The sequence below is a fragment of the Podarcis vaucheri genome (genome assembly GCF_965113315.1).
Source record: "Podarcis vaucheri genome assembly, chromosome: 12".
NCBI classification, from domain to species: Eukaryota; Metazoa; Chordata; class Lepidosauria; order Squamata; family Lacertidae; genus Podarcis; species Podarcis vaucheri.
Window position 1 is genome coordinate 37,849,974 of NC_138750.1, and position 23,137 is coordinate 37,873,110.

A 23,137-nucleotide genomic window follows, 5' to 3' on the forward strand; every position below is an offset into this window, starting at 1 on the left:
CAAAATCAGCTGCTATTCTTTTCTGCATTTTCAGTTTGAAATACAAACACAGGCCACAGTGTCACCTACCAACTAGACTCCAGTTTTGCAAGAATTTGTATTCAAATGGTGGGAATGGTTCCATTCAGCTATTCTTGACATTTACAAGAAAACACTTCAGAGTGAAGGGCACTAGTAAATGTCAGTACATAGATTGCTCACAAAGACACAGTTGGCAGACAAAGGTAGAGAAAAGCATATTCAAATGTCCACGTATATGGGCTCATAAAATAATTATAATATAAATCTAAGTAACTTGGCACAGTATCCTTGTAGGATTAAGCCAAACACCCATCTCAAATTCAACTGCATGGCTTTAAAGCACCAAAGTATATTTCCAAATATAAGTTAGTAAAGCTATATGCAGAAGTTATCTGATTTTCAACAAGAGCTATTAGGTGTTCATTGCTGAAATAAAACAATTACATTTTTATTAAAAGATTAGTCTTCAAATTTCTTCCCACCAGTAATGTTTCTGTCACAGAATGGATATAGAAAGGATAAAATGTGTACAATGTATTTCAAATGAGCAGATCTTTTATGCATACTAAAGGAAAGTCAACCACAGGGGAGTGGAATCAGGGGGGAAATTGATTCATCGCATCATAGAAATGGAAGGGACTTCTAAGTTCCTCTAGTAGTCCAACCCCTGCCAATGCAGGGAAACCACTGCTATAGCACCCTGAACAAGCAGCATTCAGCTTGTGCTTAAAAGTCTCTAATAAAGGAGAGTATACAAACTTTGAAGGCGTCAATTCCACTGATGAACAGCTCACACTGTCAGAAGGTTCTTAATGTTTATGCAACAACAACAGCATTATTCAAAAATGCATTTATTGTATTTTGAACCTGTTGGTTTGGGTCCTACCCTCTAGAGCTGCCTTTCTCAACTTTGTGTCCTCAGATGTTCTTGAACTACAATTTCCATCCTACCAGACAAATGACCAGGAATAATGGGAGTTGTAGTCCAACAACATCTCCCAAGGTTGAGAAAGGCTGCTGTAGAGCAACAGCAAAAAATTGACTCTGATATATACATGTCAGTGTAATCAATGTAATGCCCTCCAGATGGTGTTGCACTACAACTACCATCAACTCCAACCAGCATGACCAATAGTCAGGGATGATGAGGGCTGTAATCCATCACACTGCTAACTCATATTTAACTTGTAATCTATTAATATTCCTATATCCTTTTCACATGCATTTCTGTCAAGCCAAATGTCTCCCATCCTGCAGAGATGCAGCAATAAGACATACTTGTTGCTATTTCTTTCTTCCTAATATTTATATACCACCCAGTGGTAAAAGTCCTCTGGCTGGTTCACAAAAAAATAAAATATAAAATACAGAAGGAAACTAAAATCTAACACAGAATAAAACCAGCACCAGAGAATTATATCCAGTACATCAAACATTAAAAACAGTAAAAAAAATCTAATCTAAAAAATACTTTCCAAGGTGACTATATTTTAGCTCCAAACGCTATTCCATCTGCTGCCCACACCAGTGTTCTAAATGCAAGCAAATATGCATCTGAAACTCTGTAAGGGAAGAACCAATTTTTTGGGGGGAGAGGAACTAGGTAAATGTCCAGAAAGGGTTAGACACCTTTTCCCACCTAAGACTTCTCAACTTATATTTGACAGCTTGTATTTTCTTCTGAGAAAACAATCATCAGCCTGCATTATATGCATCCATAGTTTGTCTCAAATATCTTTAAGATGTACCCAACAATTTACCTACTAGAAGTCAGGCAGCAGCCCTTTATCAAAGACAAACAATATTTAATCTTAGTCTCTATACATAAACTGACAAACCAGCAAAGAAAGTAGCTACTGAATCTAACATGCACCTTGCTCTACTTGGTGTCAGAGTAGAATTTAATAGAATATAATTGTGTGTCTAAGGCACTGCAGCATGTTTCATTTCTCAGCAGTCTATACTGGTATGTGTGATACAGTAAGCTTCAATGCTGATGCTTCACTTGCTTCCGCACTAATTAGAAAGCAATAGTGGTTGGCCATGATAGCATAATTGCAATGGAGTGCTTTTACAGATGAGTACAATCAAGTACTTACTACAGTTGTGACCATTCAATAATGTAATTAGCACTACTGGAATGATCTTTAGAACAACCTAATCTGCAGGTATCTGAAAAATGACCAATACCATTTAAAATGTCTTAAGAGCATGTTTAAAGACAGGAGTGCCTGGCGTGCTCTGGTCCATGGGGTCACGAAGAGTCGGACACGACTAAACAACAACAAACAAAGAGCATGTTTGGCTGAATTGGAAGTTAACTGCAACTGTTCCTTAACACAATTTGCAAATCACATAAGCTGTTGGCTTATTATTGCATTACTCCCCCCCCCCACAAAACTCTTGATCACAAGCATTTGATTTAATTTCATAGAGAGCACACTGGGTTTCTTCCTATTGCAAAGAGGGTCAATTCTTGGTCAAGCTGAACATGACTAGGATTACTGAAGCCCTCAAAGGGAAAAACAGATTTGGGCATGTGCACTGAACCTCTGAACTTATGGTGCTTTGCTGGTTAAATTAAATAAGGGACAGAGGTCAAGTTCACTTTCAAAATCAAGGCCTGATTAAAAAACAAAGATTAATCCTGTATATATTTTTGACAGCAAATTAGGAAAGCACTTCTGAAGGTTACCCACAACATGCCAGCATTTTCTGATTCAACAAGTACTACAAGCCACTCCTTTGCTGGTGAAACTCAGAGCAGCATATTCAGAACACTTTGAAATACTGGTTGTTCAATTACAAAATATCACTATGTCTGACTTCAAAATTTCCTTAGTTTGGCATTATCCCTGCTTGAGAGAAAAAAGTAGCTATACCAATGGGAAGACTTGAATGGCAACCAGCTAATATACTCAATTCCAAGAATTTTAGACTTCAGCAGTTTTCTGTTTAGAGTATCAGCACAATTTGAACGCATCAAGGTAAAGATCTAAAATCTGTAAAATTATGCCACCAGAAAGAGTACACTATGAATAGCTCCACTGAAATAAAATGACTAGTCCAAACTAGAAAGCAATGGCAGAAGTTTATAGGAACAAAAGGTTCTCTTACCAGAGGTGATGCTACCCTATGATACTCCAATTATTGTTCGATTCTAATGAGTCCCAGCCAGGAGGGCCAATGACAAGGGAAGATGAAGGGCCACAGGGTAGCCATCTCCATCTTACCGCAACAACCAATGTCCTGTTCAGAAAATCTGTTGCTTCCAGCACTTAGGAAGAAGAGTCTACTTTGCCATTAACATTTTGAGTATCTTATTCAAGCAGAAGCAGAAACCATGTGGTACAGCTCTTAAACTATTGTAATATACAGGGAATACCCATGAGGCAAGGTGAGGATCCACAGGGGCAGCAGAGCCAGCCTCCAAGGAATGCATCACCCACTGCTGCTGCTACCACAGGTGGTAAAATCTCCTCATGCCACCTCTACAATGGCCTCTTGGAAAATAGGAGCTGCTGGTCTCCTGTAAATTTTTATTCCCCCTCGTTTCTGATGTATTCACTCACCCCTTCTTCCTGGGCAGGGGCACAATTTTGTGGTTTGCCTCAGGTGCCAAAATGTATTGGGCTAGTATTAGTATCATAGTTTATTTTTATTATAGTTTATTTTTATTATAAAATCAGTATAGAATGCCCTTGAGATACTGTTATGAAGCGGTTTAAGATGTAGTAAATAAAACTATCATGCTCTGTTGATCTATTAGATGCTCTGAGCCCACAGTATTTTAACTATGTTAGTGTAAACAGTAAATGTTACTGGTATGGAGTTACTTAATAAGTATTTCACATTTTTAAGGAATTTACTTACAACTTAAAGACTTATCCAATTTTGTATTGTGGCCCCACTAGGAAAAGGGGATATAAAGGAGATTTATAAAATTATCAGTGGGAGAAAGGGACTAGAGATGCGCTATTCTCCTTCTCTCATTATACTAGAACCTGGGATCAACTAATGACCCTTGTGAGATTCAGAACATACAGAAGGACATACTACTTCACATAGAATGTAGTTAGGACTTTGCTACTATAAAATGTGGTGATGGTCAATATCTTAGATGCCTGTAAAAGAGGATTAGACATGGAGGATAAGGTTATATACATACTACTTCCAGAATCAGCAGCAGCATGCCTCTGAATAACAGTTGCTCAGGAATAAAATGGAGAATGAGATATTGCCCCCATTTCTTCCTTGTGGGCTTCCTTTAGGGCTTAATAGAATCACAGAATTGTAGAGTTGGAAGGGATCCCAAGGATCATTGAGTTCAATCCCTTGCATTGCAGGAATATGTAGCCGGCCCATATGGGAATCAAACCTGCAATCATGGCGTTATCAACCCCATGCTCTAAGCAACTGGGAGTGGCTTCTGACTGGCCACTGTGGAGAGGATACCAGACTTTGGTAAGATTCAGCAAAGCTTTTCTTTTGTTCTTATAGAAGATTCTCAGCACACGTTTTAGGTATTTGTAATGTATAACTGAGTGAGTGTGTGTGTGTGTGTGTGTGTGTGTGTGTGTAAACTCCACAACACTTTAAAAAGTGGTAACATTCAATGATGTTCTTGATAGTTGTTGTACCTTTCCTAGTACATGATCTTAAGGAGCTTGTTTTATCACGTTGGCCACTGACCATGGACTATTTTGAGTACATGCAAGTGATTAAATAATAATGAACACCATAGTAAAATATACAATTCTTGCTGCCTATAAATCAAAAATCTATCATATGGAAATAAGCCTCTGACATCAAGCGACCATGTATTAAATGAAAGTGCTGGGGAAATAATATTCTCTCTTGTCTCTTGTCAATATTTGTCACAATTTTGCTGCTCTTCTTCCTGATGCTTTCTGAATAGCCTTTATTGTGTAAACTGGAACTGTGAAGCACAAAAATATGGTGGTATTTGTCAAAGCTTAAAGAAGGGACATAGTTCACATTTAAGGATTTGGACTGTGAGAACAATGCCATTTCAAATTTTACATTTAAAAAAATATATTGGAGAGAAAAATGTGTTTTTCAAGATACTTTAATTATAGCATCCTCCAGCCCCTCACCACTTTGGGATCTAGAAAGATTTCAACAATGACTTCCTTTCAATTTGCACACCAGTCAGTCAGTTATCTTAATTCTTTCAGCATTCCAGTTCTTCTAATATTATTCATTATAGCATATGAGGGGGGAAAGATTACTTACACCATTACGGATTTTTTTTGAAAATGTGCAAGATTTGTAGCGTGTTTGAAGGTTGCAGGCTAGCTATGAACATAATTTAAATGGAACACTACAACTCTGTGGCTTCTCTTAATTAGAAGCTGCTCTTTTCAATAAATAAATATATAAATATATAAATATAGAGGCATTAAAGGGTACATATCTTCTAACCTGGAGAGGGCTTTAAAGTCCCCCTTTGTCCATCGCAGCAAACTGAATAGAACAGCTTTAAAAAATAAACAGAGCTAAAATAATTACTAAAAACATCATTTTATAGGCTATTATTTCTCCAGTAAAGAGAGAATGAATCTTTAATCCTGAGCAAAAACTCTTCAAGGTTTATGTTCTCTATAAACCTTTCACTGAGAATTTAAAATATATGTTACTAATGCAATAAATGCCCTAACAAATATATCAGATTTTTCAGTTAATGCTTTTTACAGGCTTAAACTAAACTGAGTAAAAGAAAATCACCTTTTACAGTCTGACTCTTAAAGGAAGAATGCCTTTTTGTTATGCTTTTTAAAGAAGGCATGGTGAATTTATATCAACTTCACTGAATCTTGGGCATGATAAAAGGGGGGAAATAACACTGCAGTTACCATTCCATAGTGCACTTTCTTCACATATTTATTTCCTCAGTGACTGGACATGAGCCAAGGAGGAGCAAAAAAGGGGGAAATAAAAACTCCACAGGAATATCTGAAATAGTCTTAGCACATCGTTCACTGCAGATCCCCCCCTCCCTTCCAATGCACACACATTTGCTCTTCAGTAACTTCAATTGTTGGGCTTCAAAAGAAACTAAAGGAGAACATTGGATTTTAAATTTCTTACTGGTGAAAACGCTATGTCTCTAGCAAAGTTATCCTATTAAATCACTCTAAATGAAAGTGTGGCTGCCGTTACGAGCTGTCCAGGTTTTCATCTTTAAAATCACCTCTGCTCTTACTAAAGAAACATTAGAACTCATAAATCTCATTCCCTGTCTCCTTTCTTAACATACAGAACTTGAAAACTCTTAATTTCATTATAATGTAAATAAGAACTGGTGTGTGTGTTCAGCAACTCCAGCAAGAGCTTCTGCCCTAAAAGGGTGAACCTCTGCAGTCACTGCAGCCAGTGAGCATTCATCATTGTTAGCTACAAATCTTTCCAGCAGGGTATTTAGGTCTGTCACACTTGGAAGGGGGTTCTTGTCCCTGCCACATTAATCTTTTTTATTTCTTTTATTTAGTATCAAGTCAGGCTAATGAGGAACGTTTAATGATATAGAAAAATAGGAGTATTCCTTATTACTTCATATTCTTTATTTAACATACACGGCACTTCATTTGATTTGTATCATCTATCCCAAAGTTTCAAAGCTGTTAGCAACATGAGTCTTATCATCATATCCGTGGTCACAAAAAACAGCTACTCTACTGTGTCCAGAAGCCATTCTTATTTCAGCTCCAGTAAGAAGGATGCCTTGCAGCCTACTTTGCATAGATGGGCAAACTCAATAGGTTGCAGTAATTTTAGGAGTTGTAATGGAACATAGTATAGTGAGAAGTACGGTATATTGGGTTGAGACTAGGCTATTTATACAATTTTATTTAAGATTTGCAGGCTGCTCACTAGCTAGCAAGGCCCTGTGGCATCTAGCAATAGAGTATACCAGAAAAAAAGCCAAGCATTAACATGCTACAACAAAATAGTCTTCAAAAATCTCAAGGACAATCAGCAATGTCATTCCACACCAGTGGTGGCAACCAATTGGTGCTGACTGTCACAGTGTGGCAGCAGAGGAGGAGAGAGCTTCACGTTATTATCTTTAAGTGCTGGGAAGCAGTGGTGGAGTGCCAATGCATCGTGTCAGTAGCTTGTGCTCACTACCAGGACAGTTCAATGTGCTTCCATAGTGCAGGTTGTAGTACCCCACATCTCCACTGCGGTCTCTCACAGTCGCCAAAAGCCATTGCAGTAAAAGGTAAAGGACCCCTGGATGGTTAAGTCCAGTCAAAGGCGATTATGGGGTTGCGCCGCTCATCTCGCTTTCAGGCCGAGGGAGCCGGTGTTTGTCCACAGACAGCTTTCTGGGTCATGTGGCCAGCATGACTTAACTGCTTCTGGTGCACCGGAACACCGTGACAGAAAGAGCGCATGGAAACACCATTTACCTTCCTGCCACAGCAGTACCTATTTATCTACTTGCACTGGCATGCTTTTGAACTGCTAGGTTGGCAAGAGCTGGGACAGAGCAATGGGAGCTCACTCCGTTGCAGGGATTTGAACCGCCAACCTTCCGATCGGCAAGCCCAAGAGGCTCAGTGGTTTAGACCACAGCGCCACCCGCGTCCCTATCTGCAGAAATCCAGTTTGAAGGTAACTAACTAATCCACAATAGCCAGGTATCTGGCTTCCAGAAAGGGATACAGCTACCAAATCAACATAGGCAATTAAAAAAGCACTCCAGGCCCCCATTGCCACCTGATTAAAGCAGTGAATACAGGTTCAGGAGTATGCTCAAACTACAAACCTAGTTCTTAAGGGGGAGTCTAATTTCACTGAGAACAGACAACATAATATTCATCTTGACAAAATCTTATGCCATCAACAAGGAATCTGATAATAAATATTTCAGATATGAGAGTAATTAGGAAGCAGTCAACATTTATTTTATAACTCAGCCTGAGGACAAAAAAAGCTGCTGAGGGCTATAAACAAATGTACTACATTTGGTGAGATTACTCTGAAGTAAGTTGCTCCTAGGCTTGAAGATTCCTCATTAAAGGGAAATAAAAAGGCATAAGAAGGCATATGGCTGACATCTTATCTTGGTTTATGCATTGAAGGATTTAAGATTCACAAACAAAAAATGTGGTTGGTTTATGACCGAGTATTTCTGCAATGTGGAAATGCTGTAGAATCAATAGTCTGAGAAGCAAGTATTTAATTAAATAATAATAATAATAATAATAATAATAATAATAATAATAATAATAATAATAATTTATTATTTATACCCCGCCCATCTGGCTGAGTTTCCCTAGCCACTCTGGCGGCTCCCAATCAAGTGTTAAAAACAGTACAGCATTAAAGATAAAACATTGCACTTTGCAGTGATTGTCAACTACCTGATTATAATTGATAGTCATGATGATTCTCCATACCTAATTTGAAAGATTATTTTTTTTTTTTTGTAAAAACACAGTGTGCAGCCAGGTGACTCTGCTGTTTAGACAGTCGTACTTGGACCTGGCAACTGACCTATCAGAAAATTGCACCACAGGCTTGGCTTTAAACTAAATCTGAATGCAATCACAGCATAACTGACCTTACATAACTATCTTAAAAATTAGGTTACTATCTACAAAGGCTTAATGATTTTAAGTATTTTTATGGGGTTCATGTTATGGCCACAGAACGAGACACTTTAAAGCACAATACAGTGAGGAATATAACAGCTTTCACATAGAATTTGTGCCTTAGGATATGAAAGTGACTCAGTGCCTAAAAGAAAAAGGTCAGCTCCCTTTGGAATCACTCGCTTATCTGCCCTCCGGCAATGACAGGTGCACCAATACTATTGTAAATTTATTTATTCAGAGTACACAACTAAATGGACAACAGTGGTAAATGGACACAACTAAATGGACAATGCAACCTTACATTTCATCAAGCAGCTCCAGTGAACATCCTTATTATTAAAAGAAGTAATTATACGTTTTAAAAATGGTACTCCTGTTCTTTATCCATTTCTATCCTATTCTTCTTCCCAAATGAGCCCAAGGTGACAAATAACTAGGTATAAACAATGCATTCAAAATAAAAACACATGTAAAACATTTTAAACAGTTAACAGCACCTAAAAGGATAATGAACACCTAAGAACATTTAAAAACCAGTGGCGAACATGCCTATAGGCTGCAACAGAGTAATAAAAACAACATGCCCAATTGTTGTTGTTTTTTGAAAAAAACAGGGACACCAGTGAACAGTATAAATAAAAATCATACCAAAAGGTAGGGGTACATAGAAGATCTGAAAACTATGATTGCATATGGATCTTGACTAGAAGTGTTGCTCAAACATTTTCTACAAGTCATTGTACAGCATATTATATTAAGATCTTTAAGAACCCTTTTTGGTAAGAGAGTGTAACAAAAATGTATACCTTCTGCGTATTATATGGATATTTATTCTGTGATATGGATGAGGCCATGGATTGTACTGGCAGTCAAAACGGGGTCCATATGTGACAAAAATTATTGTAATCAATATAGGAAACGGAATATTGATGATTATTCTGCTCTTATTCCATAGACCAGCGTCTACACGCTGTGATTGGCTGGCTGTGGGCCAATAAACTGAAGCGGAATCCTGAAGAGACAGGTGTATTGCGTGTCTTAAATTCTCATGTACAGGAGGTGGGGAGATAGATTCCTGGTTGGAATCCCACTCCTCTGGAAGGAGCAGGTGTGCAGTTTTGGGGGTGCACCTGGATTCAACATTGTCATGTGAGTTCAGTGTTTAGGACTACCATTTTCCAGCTCCAACTGCTTCACCAGCTATTACTCCATTTGGACAGAGATGACTTGGCTACTGTACTCCATGTTCTGGTAACTTCCAGATTAGATTATTTTGATATGCTCCACATGGGTCTGCCCTTCAAATACTAGAAATAAGAGCCCAAAATAAAGTGTCCAGATTACTGGCTGTGGTTCTGTTTAGAGCTCACATAACCACTGTTTTGAAACAGCTGCACTGGTCGCCATTTCATTTCCAGGCTCATGAAAGAAAGGTCACAACAGACCCCTTTGTGTATTAAGATCAGCAGAACGTTGTTCCACTTTTCTTAGAAGTTCAGGGTGGTAGCAGACCAGTAGAGGGCATTCTCTGGGACAGCTCCTAAACTGTGGGATTCCCTCCCCACAGAGGTGTATCATATACCTTCATTATACAGCTTCTGGGTAATGCTGAGGACACATCTTTTTACCATAGCTTTTGACATTTGAGATGTGTGGTTTTCAGACCCACTGTATTTCTGTGGTTGTAAGCTGTTAACTGTTTTTAAAGTGTTTTAATTGTTGTAAGCCACCCTGGCACCTTAGGATGAAAAGGGGGCAGTAATTAATAATTTTAAACAGAGCAGGAATATTATTTTCTTAGGTTCTAAATATATTGTCCATGGTTGGGGGACTGATTTTCATAGACTATTATTTAGCTGCAGTCATGCAAACAATGGGTTCTGTTCTAATTTGCAGTTCTGAAAGGAGTAGTTTTTGCCACTTTGACGAGCCAGGTCTCCCCACATAAATAATAGAATATAAGCAGGGAGGGGGGGGGATCTAAACTCAAGGCTAAAATCATGCAAAAAGCGGCGAATCTCATGCAATTTTTTCCAGTAATTTTATGTTTAGAATGTTGCTAAATAATCTTGCTTTTCCAGAATAACTCAAATTAACTTGGATATGTCACACGGACTGGAAACTGGCTGACAACCATAAATGAAGGGTAAAGATAAAGAGAATCTCTTGATTCAGAGGGGAAATATCCAGCTGTGTGTTACACGGATTAGTGTTATCCAGTTTTATTTAACATCTTTATTAATAACCTGGCAAAAATCTAAACAGTACATGAACTCACAGCAATGGTTACCCTAAAGTAGAAGGCACTGCAGAACCTCACTAAGGATATAACAAATAGGCATATAGAAAATAGAGAGGAAGAGGGGAAATTAGATTCAGTATAGAGAAAATTCAGAACCATCAAAACAGATATTTCAATGGAAGATATCAAGAACTAGTAATTTACAACATTCAAACACAGAAAAAGGAGAACTGGGAAAGAATCTTCAACAGCATGTCATGAAGAAAGACAGCCAAAAAGTGGCATGGATGGTCGTCAGCTGTGATGAGACAGCTAAAAATCCATATAGACTGTTGGTGATGATGGTGATAAAGTGATATAGGAGATAAGCATATTCAGCTTAAAAGCGTAAGAACCACCCAGCTGGATCAGATCAAAGGCCCATCTAGTCCAGCATTCTGTTCTCACAGCAGCCAACCAGATGTTATGGAAAACCCCAAGGAGAACATGAAGACAGTCGTACTCCTGCTTGTGATCCCAGCAATTTTTATTCAGGGGCATGCTTCCTCTTATGCTGGAGGCTTTATTGTCCTTTAGTTTTACTGAATCTCCTTTTAAAGCAGGTTGGTGGCCATGACTTCATATTGTGCTAGCAAATTCCTTGGTTTAACTATGTGTTGTGTGAAGCACTTCCTTTTGCCCACTCTGAATCTCCCAAATTCAAGGTTCACTGAATGACATCTAGTCAAAACATATAAAGCACAAATGAGGAAACTTCAGCCCTCCAGACTTTGTTGAAATGGCTGTCCTTTGCAGGGATGTCAGAGAATTCTGATGGAAACGGAAGGGGAAGTTGCCTGTGTTTAGATATTTACCCCATGTCCAGAACAGAAAGAAATCCAGCAAAAATTATTGCTATTTGCTGCTGTTTTCAATCTGAAAATGGTATGTGATTCATTATATTCCCCCAATTTGCACTGAAAGGAATGGAATGGAATAACATAATGACAACGAAATTTACATGAATTAAGTTATGTAATTTTACCACCAAGATGATTAATGTCAGATTGGGTAGAAGACAAACTGCAGCAGAACAGAAACAGCTGGAAGGTAAAGTGATGTCTTCTTACATCCTTTGTCCTATATGCTGATTCACAGCAGTCAGTATACTTTAAAGTGCTGAATAACTAAGAACAAATTTAAAAAGTATTGTTTGGTCCTATTTTCATAAGCCACACCTTCTATTCCACCCGGAAGCTTGCTCAGATATTCTATCTCCTGACATTGGCCTCTTCTATAGTTCACAGGAGGGTCCTGACTTTGGCTGGGTTCCTATTCTGCAGTTTATTCAACACAATGGTTTATCCAGACTACAATACATACTCAGCAAACACTAAAGAGCAAAAATAAAATATATTTAAGTAATATCAATGATTGTACCATATACACCCATATATTTCTCTGTATATATGTGAGACTATGATTTTCATTTACATCTGTCTGGATCACTTTATATGAAGAATTGTTCAAAAGAGATTTTGAGTAAGCACATCTACCTTTTCTCAAGTGTTGGGGTACTTGCTCTAAAACAGGAGTTGCCAACTTATGGCTCTCTAGATATTGTTAGACTACAACTCCCATCATCCATGACCACTGCCCATGCTGGCTGAGGCTGAGAGTTGGAGTTCAAGCAACAGAAAAGTCATAGATAATCTCTGAAGTGATGATTATCTCAAGTAATCATGATTTTATTTTTAAAAATCACTTATTATATGGTATTTATTAAACAAAACTGATTACGGGTGGCTGGAAAGGCTATTCTTTATTACTGAAATAAAAATAGTGACATTAAATGATGGCAAATGGGATTCTTCACTGTTTGCAATTTTCAAAGTGTTGCCTACTGAACTAACCCAAGTGCTCCCCCAAGCGTCCAAAGTGTTCCTTTAATTTTGACACAGTTGCAAAAAAGAAAATTCCTGTTGTATTGCCTGATAATAGAGCTCATAATGCCAGGTACCAGAATTTGGTTTGAAAGACACAGCTACCTCAAGTTATATACTGCCTATGAGATAATTATTCAGTACCTAACAAGTTAGAGGTCTAAATACATCTGCATGTTGTGCTAATAGCTTTATGTTTTATATATAAAGTATATAAAATATATTTAACAGCTTAATACTCTGGATACAATTTTATGCTGCCAAGTAAAATATGGGTCACTTGTATTATCAGCCCCAATAGCTTTTCATTATGAAAAGCCAAAGCAAACATAGACTTTTGCCCATGGTGTTCAAGGCTTCTTCAGGGTTGGTTCTGGATAGGAAGAGATAGCTTTTATCCACATATGTGAACATTCATACTTTAAACTAGAGTTATGTTGAACAGATATGAGTATTGCCTTTTCTCTTGGAGGAAAAACTGATATAGACTCTATAGTTAAGAACTAAACCCGTAGATAAACACTGATTAAAACACAGCTGAAATCAACACATGGCAAAAAGTCATAGTGTTTTAAGGAGATTAAAGTGTTTCCTCTACAGATTCAAATGCAAAGTTTTGCTTTTGTCTTATTCTGAAAAGGTTTCAATCTCCTTTTAAATTTCAGGAAAAGATTAAAATAATGTTGTGTTGTATAACTGTGTACATCCTGCCCTTTAATGTCCATGGTTGTGGTTTGTTCCCCAACTCTGCAAATCAAAGATTTTAAAACCAACTCCCAATCACATTATCTTAGTTACTATTATATTTTCCCTTAGAACTTCAACAGTTAAATGGAAAGTTTGGTACAACGTGATAGGTCTAAGGGGATGTAAATCTTTTTTATGTAATTCAACTCAAATTTGAAAATGTGCATCCCTTTTCACCAAGTCCAGCTAGACACATGGCTTGGCAAACATCTTCATCAAACAAATCCCAGAAGTCTGCCAATGAGGCTCACCCTTGTATACTCTCCAGTTTTCATAAATTACCACCTTTCAGAGTCAATTCACATTTTATAGGCATAAAACTGGAACTTCTCATAGGACTAGTCATACAAATATTAATAGCAATCTCTTTTTCTGAGTGTCTATCTTCACGTAGCCAAAATGGCACCACCCATGCGAAGGGGAGAGAGATATTATAGAGAACCCCTAGGTTACCAAGGAAAATTGGAGGGGGGCAACCAGGGACACCCACCCACCCACCCCAAATGACATACAGTGGCCACACACTGCAGAGGATCTGTTTGGCTATTGGGGGGGGGGACAGAAAACCAAGGGGGAAAGGAATAGAATGGAACCTTGTAAAAGAAGAAATGGCTGGCCAGCTGAAATACTAAACTGAAGTACTCCCCACTGCAACATTTTTCTAGTCCCACTTGCTGTATCTGAATGTAACCAAGCCCCCATACTGTTTATTTGAACTTAAACAAATGCATTAAACAAACAGTTGACAAATGTTTGAAACCAAGTCAATTTCAAAACAACAACAGGATGTTTTCAATTAAAATGTTAATATAAACATCATTATCCACAGAGATATTCATAAACAGTAATATAACACTGAAATGTTTGCATCAGAAAAGGTGGAAATCCCTTCCATATTTCATGAATGTTTATGTAAAATTGGCAAACTAAATCTTTTCCATTTTGAACTACTGTACAATTGTGATAACTTTCATGCATTTATTCATCACATCATTTAAACTGAAGAACAATCCTTTTGCAAAGGCACACAAAGAGCTCGGAATATGTTAAGATAAATTTTAATAAGGATATTCTTTTGGCTTTTATTGTGATCATATCAGGACATTGGAAAATAAAAGGTACTAAGTTTAATCAGAATAATTTTCAGTAAGAGCTTACCAGAAATGTATACCTTATGCAAATTATACTTTTTAATCCAATGCTATTATTGACTTTATTTGCCCCATGATACGAATAAGAACACAGTGGGACTAAATACATCCCAGTATATCAGTTTATGTAGCCTATGGATTGTACTGTCAGCCAGAATAGAGCCTAGAAGTAGCAGAATCACCTTTAGGCAAATGAGTATTTCCAGTTATTCTGTTCTTAATCCATTTACTCATCCATCTCCAACTAACCTACAGGTTCATAACCAGTATAACTTGCCTTTGTGCATTGTTAATTTCCTACAGTATATCCTCAAGCACAAAAATATACTTCCAACATTTGAGGCAAAAAGTAATCTGGGTAGCTTCTGATATATGAAATACACACAATATTCCAAAATGTGAAGGGATATATATTCTTAATTAGGAAGGACAATTGGCAAGAAATCAGCAACATAGATAGAACATGATAATAAAAGACTTACTTATTCCAGGCTTGCCTAAGGTTTTTTGCACTGTACTGTGTAAACCGATCTGTAACAAAAAATAAAGATCTCCTATTTTGTATGAACCTATATAGGAAACATACTTAAAATAGTCTAATAAATACAACAAATATAACTTATTGTGCGGCTCAGTCACATTAAAAAAAATGTTAACTATTTTTTTAATACTGCTATTCAACACAAGTTTCCAAGCTATATTTAACACCCACCTACCCCAAAAGCTGAGAACAAACTGCAACATCAACAGTAAAAGGAGTAACAAAAAAAGCTCAAGAAAACAGAATTAAATTCACATGATGCCTAATATTTATTCATGTAGGCACCAGCTGAATGCCTCTGGGAGATACTATTCCACAACTGGAAACCACCACTGAAAAGGCCTTGTCTCTGATTGCCATTAACTGCTGACTGTGGTGACATCCTAGAGCAGGACTTCTACTTAATAATTTTTTAAAACCAAACAGGTTCCTAGGAGAGCCTCTGGTCCTTCAGAAATTTGGCTGCAAGCCTTCCAGAGCTTTATATGAAAAAACCAGCACCCTGAATTGTGCATGGAGACCACTGATTTTTTTAATACTGGTGAGGTCTTAAATGCAAATACCAGTCAATAATCTGGCTTAATAACATTATGAACCAGGACAGTGTTCTTCAGCCTTGTGTTCACAGATATTGTTGGCCTACAACTCCCATGAATCCATTGGGCTACCATCCAGGTAAAGAGTTCTAACCCAACAATATCTGGGGGTGCAGGGTTGAAGAACATACAGCAGGAAACTTTATACAGTCAGATTATATTTCTTGTACACAAACACATCCACTTGAGCATTTGTTTCATGGCTCCATATCCCTGATGAAGTAATCTATAACAGCAACAGGAAGAAAAATGAACTGAAACACAGGCTCTTGTGTAGAGACAAGCTGGGAGGTATGCAAACCATATAAACCTCTACTTGGATAAGAATAACCACAGTCCCACAATTACAGTAATTACTTGTTCCTTTGCCCATAATAGTAGCTCAAGAAACAAAAGTTCTTTATTGTTCACAATTCCTCAACCATCAGTGAAGGGAAAGAAGTACTAATTCTACTTTCTTCCTGTTTTGCAGGAGTAAGGGATGGAATTATTCCATGATTATTAGCCTGAGTTTCCCTATCCCTGCAGTAAAGCATGCCTAGCTTCTTCCTCCTTCATGTCTGGGTCCTGGGCTGGATACAAAAACAAGAGAGAAAATAACCCACATGGTGCCTTCGAGATGTTGTTGGACTCCCGTAAGTTCCAGCAAACATGGTCAGGGATGATGGGCGTTTTAGACCAACAGCATCTGGAGGGCACCACATTGGCTATATCTACTGTACACTGAGCTTGAAAAAAAATATTCCGTGACAGAGCAGCAGGTTTGAGAGAAGAGATGAAGCGACAGGCAAATCAACGATACAGCCTGACAAAGATACTGAAGCATAAGTGACAATCAATATGCTTAGTTTAGTGTAACAAAACAGATGGAAGTGGCAGCACTAAAATGTTTCATTTGTTGAATGTGAAAAAATAAAACAGAATTTACAAAATAATGTAAACAAAGACTCAAAGCCCCTAACATTTTTAAAGTGCCAGTGGGAGCAAATCTGGACAAGAAACAAAATCTCTAAAATTACTGTATTTTTCGCCCCATAGGATGCACCTAGTTTTTTGGGGGGAGAAATAAAGAAAAAAAAATTTTATTTCCCCCCCCCCGGTGCGGGGCTGGGGCGGGAAGCCCGAGCTTCCCCCGACCCCAGCCCCCAGAACAGGCTGCTATCCGCAAGCCGTGGGAGAGCTGCGCGAAGTCGTGCAGCTCTCCCATGGCTAGCGGAGGGCTGCGCGAAGCTTGGGGCGTGCTGAGCTCAGCGCACCCCAAGCTTCTGGGTGCCAGCAAGCTCTCCGCTAGCCATGGAAGAGCTGCGTCTCGCACAGCTAGCGGATAGCTTCCTGAAGCCTGGAGAGCGAGAGGGGTCGGTGCACACTGATCCTCCTCGCTCTCCAGGCTTCAGCGAAAGCCTGCATTCGCCCCATAGGACGCACACAAATTTCCCCTTCATTTTTGGAGGGGGAAAAGTGCATCCTATAGGGCGAAAAATATGGTAACTTCATTCTCAAACATGCAGTGTAGAGTATGAATAGAAAAAATCTGAACATTCCTTTCCAACTTGCCAACTGGAACTGTGTGTTGTATGGTTTTATTTTGGACTGTCCCTAGATACCAACAGAAGGCCATACTAGCTTATTTTGGGTTTACTAAGAGATATTGTCAGGTTCCAACTCAAACTAAAATGAAAACAAAAAGACGAACATTTTTTATTGAGGCATAACCTTATCAGCTGAAATCTTGCATCTAATAAAAAGGACACTAGTTCATAAAGCTCATACCACAATAAAATGTACTAAGTCTTTTAAGGTGCCACAGAATGCTGTGTTGTTTTTCCTGCAATAGACTAAAAAGGGGAATCCCCAGTAAAGGGAATAGAGATTAGAAATACCACCCCCTTGTGATTCAGGATATAAAAGGACAGAGAGATCCATGGGCATGTTGCAAGAAAATGAAATGTCTTTTGAAAACATTGCGTAGGACTAACATTTATTTAATTATTATTTACTACCATTATCTATTTCCCACACCTTTCAGGACGCAACTTCTTCCAAGATGACTTACAGAAAACTCTTTCCCTCTGCAACTTTCCCTTTCAAGTTGCTTTCACACCTACCATGAACATTCTGAATACAAACTTAGCTTGCAAATTACCCAGGATTGGTAAGAAGAGTTTCAAGGGAAATTGGCTGAGAGAAGGGGCTGGTGGACTATTACTACTACTACTACTACTACTACTATTACTACACATACTACACATGGCTGGTGCAATTTTATAATATTTCTTATCCACCCTTCACCATATAAAATTGTGTGTGTGTGTGTGTGTGTGTGTGTGTGTGTGTGAGAGAGAGAGAGAGAGAGAGAGAGAGAGAGAGAGAAGTAAGCTAGAGAGCTGTAGGGAGGCTAGAATGTAAGGAGGATAGAATACAACTTCACCACTGTTACAGTATAAAAGGATCACAGCAGTCATTGTTTGGAACATATAGTTAGTAGCATGTAAGGACTTTGTGGGAAGTGGGGCAATTTATGGACCGCTTTATGAATCTAAATTATTTTGCTGCCCAAATGTTATTTCAAACTTATTCTGGACCAAAATGGGTTGGGAACTGTGAAACTACATACCTCTTATTTGCATTTTTTCTGTTCAAAATTCTTAAAAGCCTTATGCTCTGCTCTAAACCTTTCTTAAAGCAATTCAGTAAGCACCACATTTACAAATCTCAGGAGAGAAAATAATCCTTTTAGAGGAAAAATAGAATTTTATTGCTCCTGAATTTCAAACTACATCACTTGCAGCACAATTATGGTCTCTGGTTGCCTAATTATTGCCCCAAATCTCCTGAGTACCTTATTTACTCATCTTGCTCTCCAAGATGTCTATAAATCACTTCATAAACTCTCTAGGCGAATAAAGCTATTGGATAACAACTGCTGGCCTACTTTATTTTTATTTTTTAAAATAAATATACCTGTATGGTGTTTTGACTTATCACTGGTAACTTCTATATTAAGGCAAAAAAATCCATGATAACCTTTATTGGAAATACAGCATTTGGCATTTATGAGAAACAAATGTAGTCTTCCAATTTGGTTATCCAAAACACAGGATGAAATTTTGATTTCCAGACGATATTCAGAATATTAATACCTAACTTTGATAAATAAGTCTACATTCTGACAACAAAATCATGTAAAACTTGGATTTACCTAATCCTGAGAAACTAATTTAAGGTTCAGGTATACATCCATTACCCAGTGTTCAGGAGTAAATTTTAAAAGTTTGATGTCTTTTCTTTAAAAACAAAACACCTTCTCTGACTTGCCATTCTCTATAGCAGGGGTCTTCAAAGTACATTCTGCGGCCCGGATCCGGCCTGCCAGGGTCCTAAACCCGGCCTACCACCTGCCGCCTCCACCATTCTCTTCCCCACCCTCCAGTCTTAAAGCAAAGTGTTCGTTGCACCCCTGGCCGAGGGAGAAGGCAGCAGCTGCACCGCTTCTACCTCCAGCTTGGTGCTTGCCTGCTGCTGCTGCTGCCACTGCTCTTCCTCGCCAGCAGGAGTCACGTGGCGGGCTGCCTCTTTCCCGCTGCCTTTGGTCTCAGCGGCGGTAACAGCAGGGAGAGTCCGGCTGGGAGATCAAGCTGTGTTGCTATTTTAAAGTTGGTTCCTCTCCCCACCTCTCCCTTTGCCAGGGAGTTCCTCAAACCCCAGGACCAGCATGAATGCCAGAGCTGGGGGTGAGGCTGCTGGTCTGTTTGTGCCGCAAGGAGTCTGCACCTGGCTACTCGTGGGATGAGGGGAGAGATATTTTTGATCGCCAGGGCCAACTTGAGCGGGATGCTGCCTTAGGAAGAGCGGGAGGGAGAGAGAAAGAGAGCCGGCTTGCTGTCCTTCCTGTTGCACTGAGCGCTGGAGGTGGCCATTGATCTTCACAGAATTCCTCGCGAGTCATTTAAGTGTTCTAGAGTTGGAATGGGGAAGGATCTGCTTGGACCTCAGGGGTGGCATTGGAAATTATTTCTGAAAAGCAAATTATTCTAAAGCTCTCTCTGCCCTCCCATTGAGGAGGAAGGACCTTTGTAATAAATGGGAAATGACTGCACTGTTGGCAAAAGTATAGGACCGTCCTGACAGTGCTGTGACTAGCAGTGACAAATATGAAACCAGATATTGACCATCTCATTAGCCAAAAGCAGGCCCATACTTCCCACTGAAATACTTATAAGTTCATGTTGATTAAAGTTGTTCATTTTAAATATTGTATTGTTTTTCCTGTTTTTTTTTGTGCACTACAAATAAAATATGTGCAGTGTACATAGGAATTCGATCATATTTTTTTCAAACTATAGTCCGGCCCCCAACAGGGTTTGAGGGACAGTGAACTGGCCTCCTGTTTAAAAAGTTTGAGGACCCCTGCTCTACAGCATAAAAAGCCTATTAAACTGTGTTGTTTTTTGTACACACACCTATTACATTAATTTTGACTTTTTAATAACACTTTGGAGCTGTTTCCAAAAGCACATTTATTTATTATCTAGTATGCTCATGCCTAATAGCATTGATGAACTAAACAGCTAAACTGCCTTGACTGCGAGGGAAAGAAATGTGGGGAAGGCACCCTGAGGGAATAATAATAATAATAATAATAATAATAATAATAATAATAATAATAATAATAATTTATTTATACCCTGCCCATCCTGCTGAGTTTCCCAGACCACTCTGGGCAGAAAGGAAAAGTACAAGCTCAAAGCAGGGCAGAAAAGAGGCAGTGCATCCATTTATTTGTTTTATTACATTTTATCTGATTAAGTGTGCATATTTGCCTACTATTTTCCCCCATGTTCACCTGATATCTCCTACTCTCTCATTGATTTGAGTTCCTACTTCAGTTTGCACCAGAAATGTCTAACAGGGATATTTTACTGTTCAGAGCAGCTCCTTAACAAAGTTACTAATTAATCCCACATACTGCTTTAGGGGCCTGGATCCCAGCATCCCTCTACTGGTCTTCATATATCACAGAGAAGGAAACAGAAGTGTGCTTTTTATCCAGTTGATTTTGTGTGCTAGGCTCCTAAGGCAACACAACAAGGAGTGACAGAGAGGAAAAGTACTGATGCTCATAGTTTTGTCCTAGAAAGAAGAGCACTGTGTTCTGCAATAATGAGTAAGTGCTAATTATCTTGCCTGGAAGGTTGCAAGAAGTTGAATAAAATAGGAGGTTTTCTGGTGTTTTGCTTTTGGCTCAGAGGAGAACTTGAGCATGGATTAGTTCTCTGAAATATCTTCTTCTTCTTTTTTTTTGTTAACCCTTGTATGAGAGTGCAAAACATGACACAGCAATAATATACCGTATTTTTCTGTCTATAAGACGACCCCTATTTTTGGGGCCTCAAAATTTAGAAAATAGGGGGTGGATTGAGCTTTCAGGGAGGATTATTGGGCGGAATGCCGAAAATCACTCACCTGCCAGAACGCAGCACACAACCGCTTGCGTCACTTATAATCGCCGCTTACAATCTTGGGCTTGCACTTCGTTCCGGCAGGTGAGCAATTTTTGGCCTCTCTCCCCCCGCCCTGACCAATCAAGCGCCCAATTGCTGCTTACAATACGGGCTCATGCCAAAAAACCATTCGCGTGTCTCCCCCTCAGCACTACCTGTATATAAGACGAGCCTAAATTTTGAACCTCATTTTTGGGTCAAAAAAGGTTGTCTTACACACGGAAAAATGCGGAACTATGTACATCCTTTGATACCAGTTCAGTCTGTATCTTGGGCCAGTACTGCCACAGTTTCTGCCCAGAATAGATTATTATACAATCATCCCAGGAAGGAATACTGTCTCAACATTATGTTATACCAAATCACACCTTGGAAAGGCAGGGGGAGTTTCTTAAATTAGGGTGCTGATAATAGTTTAAGATGACATGGATTATGAACTCTGAAGTTTGTTTTTATACATTGCTTAAGAGTTATTTTTAATATATTAAGCAGTATAGAAATGAAATAATCAATGAAATGTAAAAAGTTGTAGATATTTAATTGTCACCAGCCATTTTAAACTTAGTAGCTGTTAATGACTTTCTTCCTTCTGCTCAAAATCTCTTGTTTTCTGCTGAAAACCTAGCTAAGCTTAGACATCAAAGCCTTTTAGCAGATGCTAACTTTCTCTTCATCAGTGTTTTCTGCATACTTTTTTCCTAAGTCAATTAGAATTGGAACAAAAAAATAGACAAACTTCTGCATTGATAGACACACTAGGCAGAAATGCATGATTACAGTACAGTGAGCACACAATTTGATAGCATTTTACCTGCTATATGAAGGCACTATTATCATCAGAGGAATGCAGTATTTCATGTGGAGAAAAATACTGTACGAGTGAAGAAGCAGCACATTTGTGAGTTCTTTTGCATCACACCTGTCAGTGTGTGTGAAAAGGATTTTTTGCAGCTTCTATGTGGGAGCCATGCAGTTTAAATCAGCCTTAAGGTTCTTAGATTCCATTATAAAGCAAACGCAGAAACAATTTTTTTTACCTTATAAAAAGAACCAAAAAACTTTCCTCCTACATTAATACCAAAGTGTTAAACTAAGAGCATCAATAAGATGCTTATCGAGCAGCCAAATATAATGGCAGCAAATCCATGTATTTAAAATACAAATCTGATCAAATCACATGGAAACCTGGGAAAGAGGTTTTCCCACTCTCTCTTTCCTCACGCACTTCTAGTATTGAAGCTCAGTTGAGGAGAAATCACCAGGTGTGGAGAGACTGTTGGACTGTGGGTGAAGACTGTTCGACTTCTCCCAGACTCATCCACCTATTCTTTTCGCTGTTAAGAATGTTTACATCCATGTTTACATCTGTATTGATCTACTGCAACCACATCTAATTTGTTTCTGCCAAAGGGAATTCAGAGCACTTGGCACTTTTGAGAAGTCATGAAGCCTACAAATAATAGTTGCTAGTAAAGGATAATATTTTGGATTACAAATTTGTATAGAATTAGATCAAGTTTGAAAGAACAAGAGTCTAAAAAATTATTACTCACAGAAAAAGAGTGATAACATTCAGCTGGCTTTTTCCAACTGACAATCATCTGTACCTTTCCAACTACAGTGTTTTAAAGCTAGTGTTTTAAATCACAACTAGCAAAGCATATAGCATTTAACCAGAGAAACATAAATCTAACACAATGGCCATCTTAAAATATAGCCCATATAACATTCCCTTTTCAGTGTGTTTCCCTGAATCCGCTCTATTAAGAAAAATTACAAACACACGACA

At 38.5% G+C, this 23,137-nt stretch overlaps 1 protein-coding gene and 1 long non-coding RNA gene across 16 annotated transcripts in view; one reads left to right on the forward strand and one right to left on the reverse strand.

Annotated features, from left to right (window-relative positions):
• LOC309515908 overlaps positions 1–23,137 on the forward strand; it is a 304,876-nt gene that overhangs the window by 253,186 nt on the left and 28,553 nt on the right. For 9 of the 10 annotated variants that reach the window (XR_014212705.1, XR_014212707.1, XR_014212708.1 and 6 more), the window contains 2 exons: positions 4,368–4,485; positions 9,604–15,183. This is a non-coding gene — a long non-coding RNA (uncharacterized lncRNA). Of the gene's footprint in view, positions 1–4,367; positions 4,486–9,603; positions 15,184–23,137 lie in introns of those variants that run through there. The other variant, XR_014212706.1, reaches the window with a different exon arrangement.
• The window catches only part of CDK14 (cyclin dependent kinase 14), a 241,054-nt gene that overhangs the window by 65,367 nt on the left and 152,550 nt on the right, over positions 1–23,137 (reverse strand). For all 6 annotated transcript variants that reach the window (XM_082194166.1, XM_082194169.1, XM_082194168.1 and 3 more), the window contains one exon: positions 15,193–15,241. In XM_082194166.1, the coding sequence (XP_082050292.1) occupies positions 15,193–15,241 (49 nt within the window). The remainder of the gene's footprint in view (positions 1–15,192; positions 15,242–23,137) is intronic.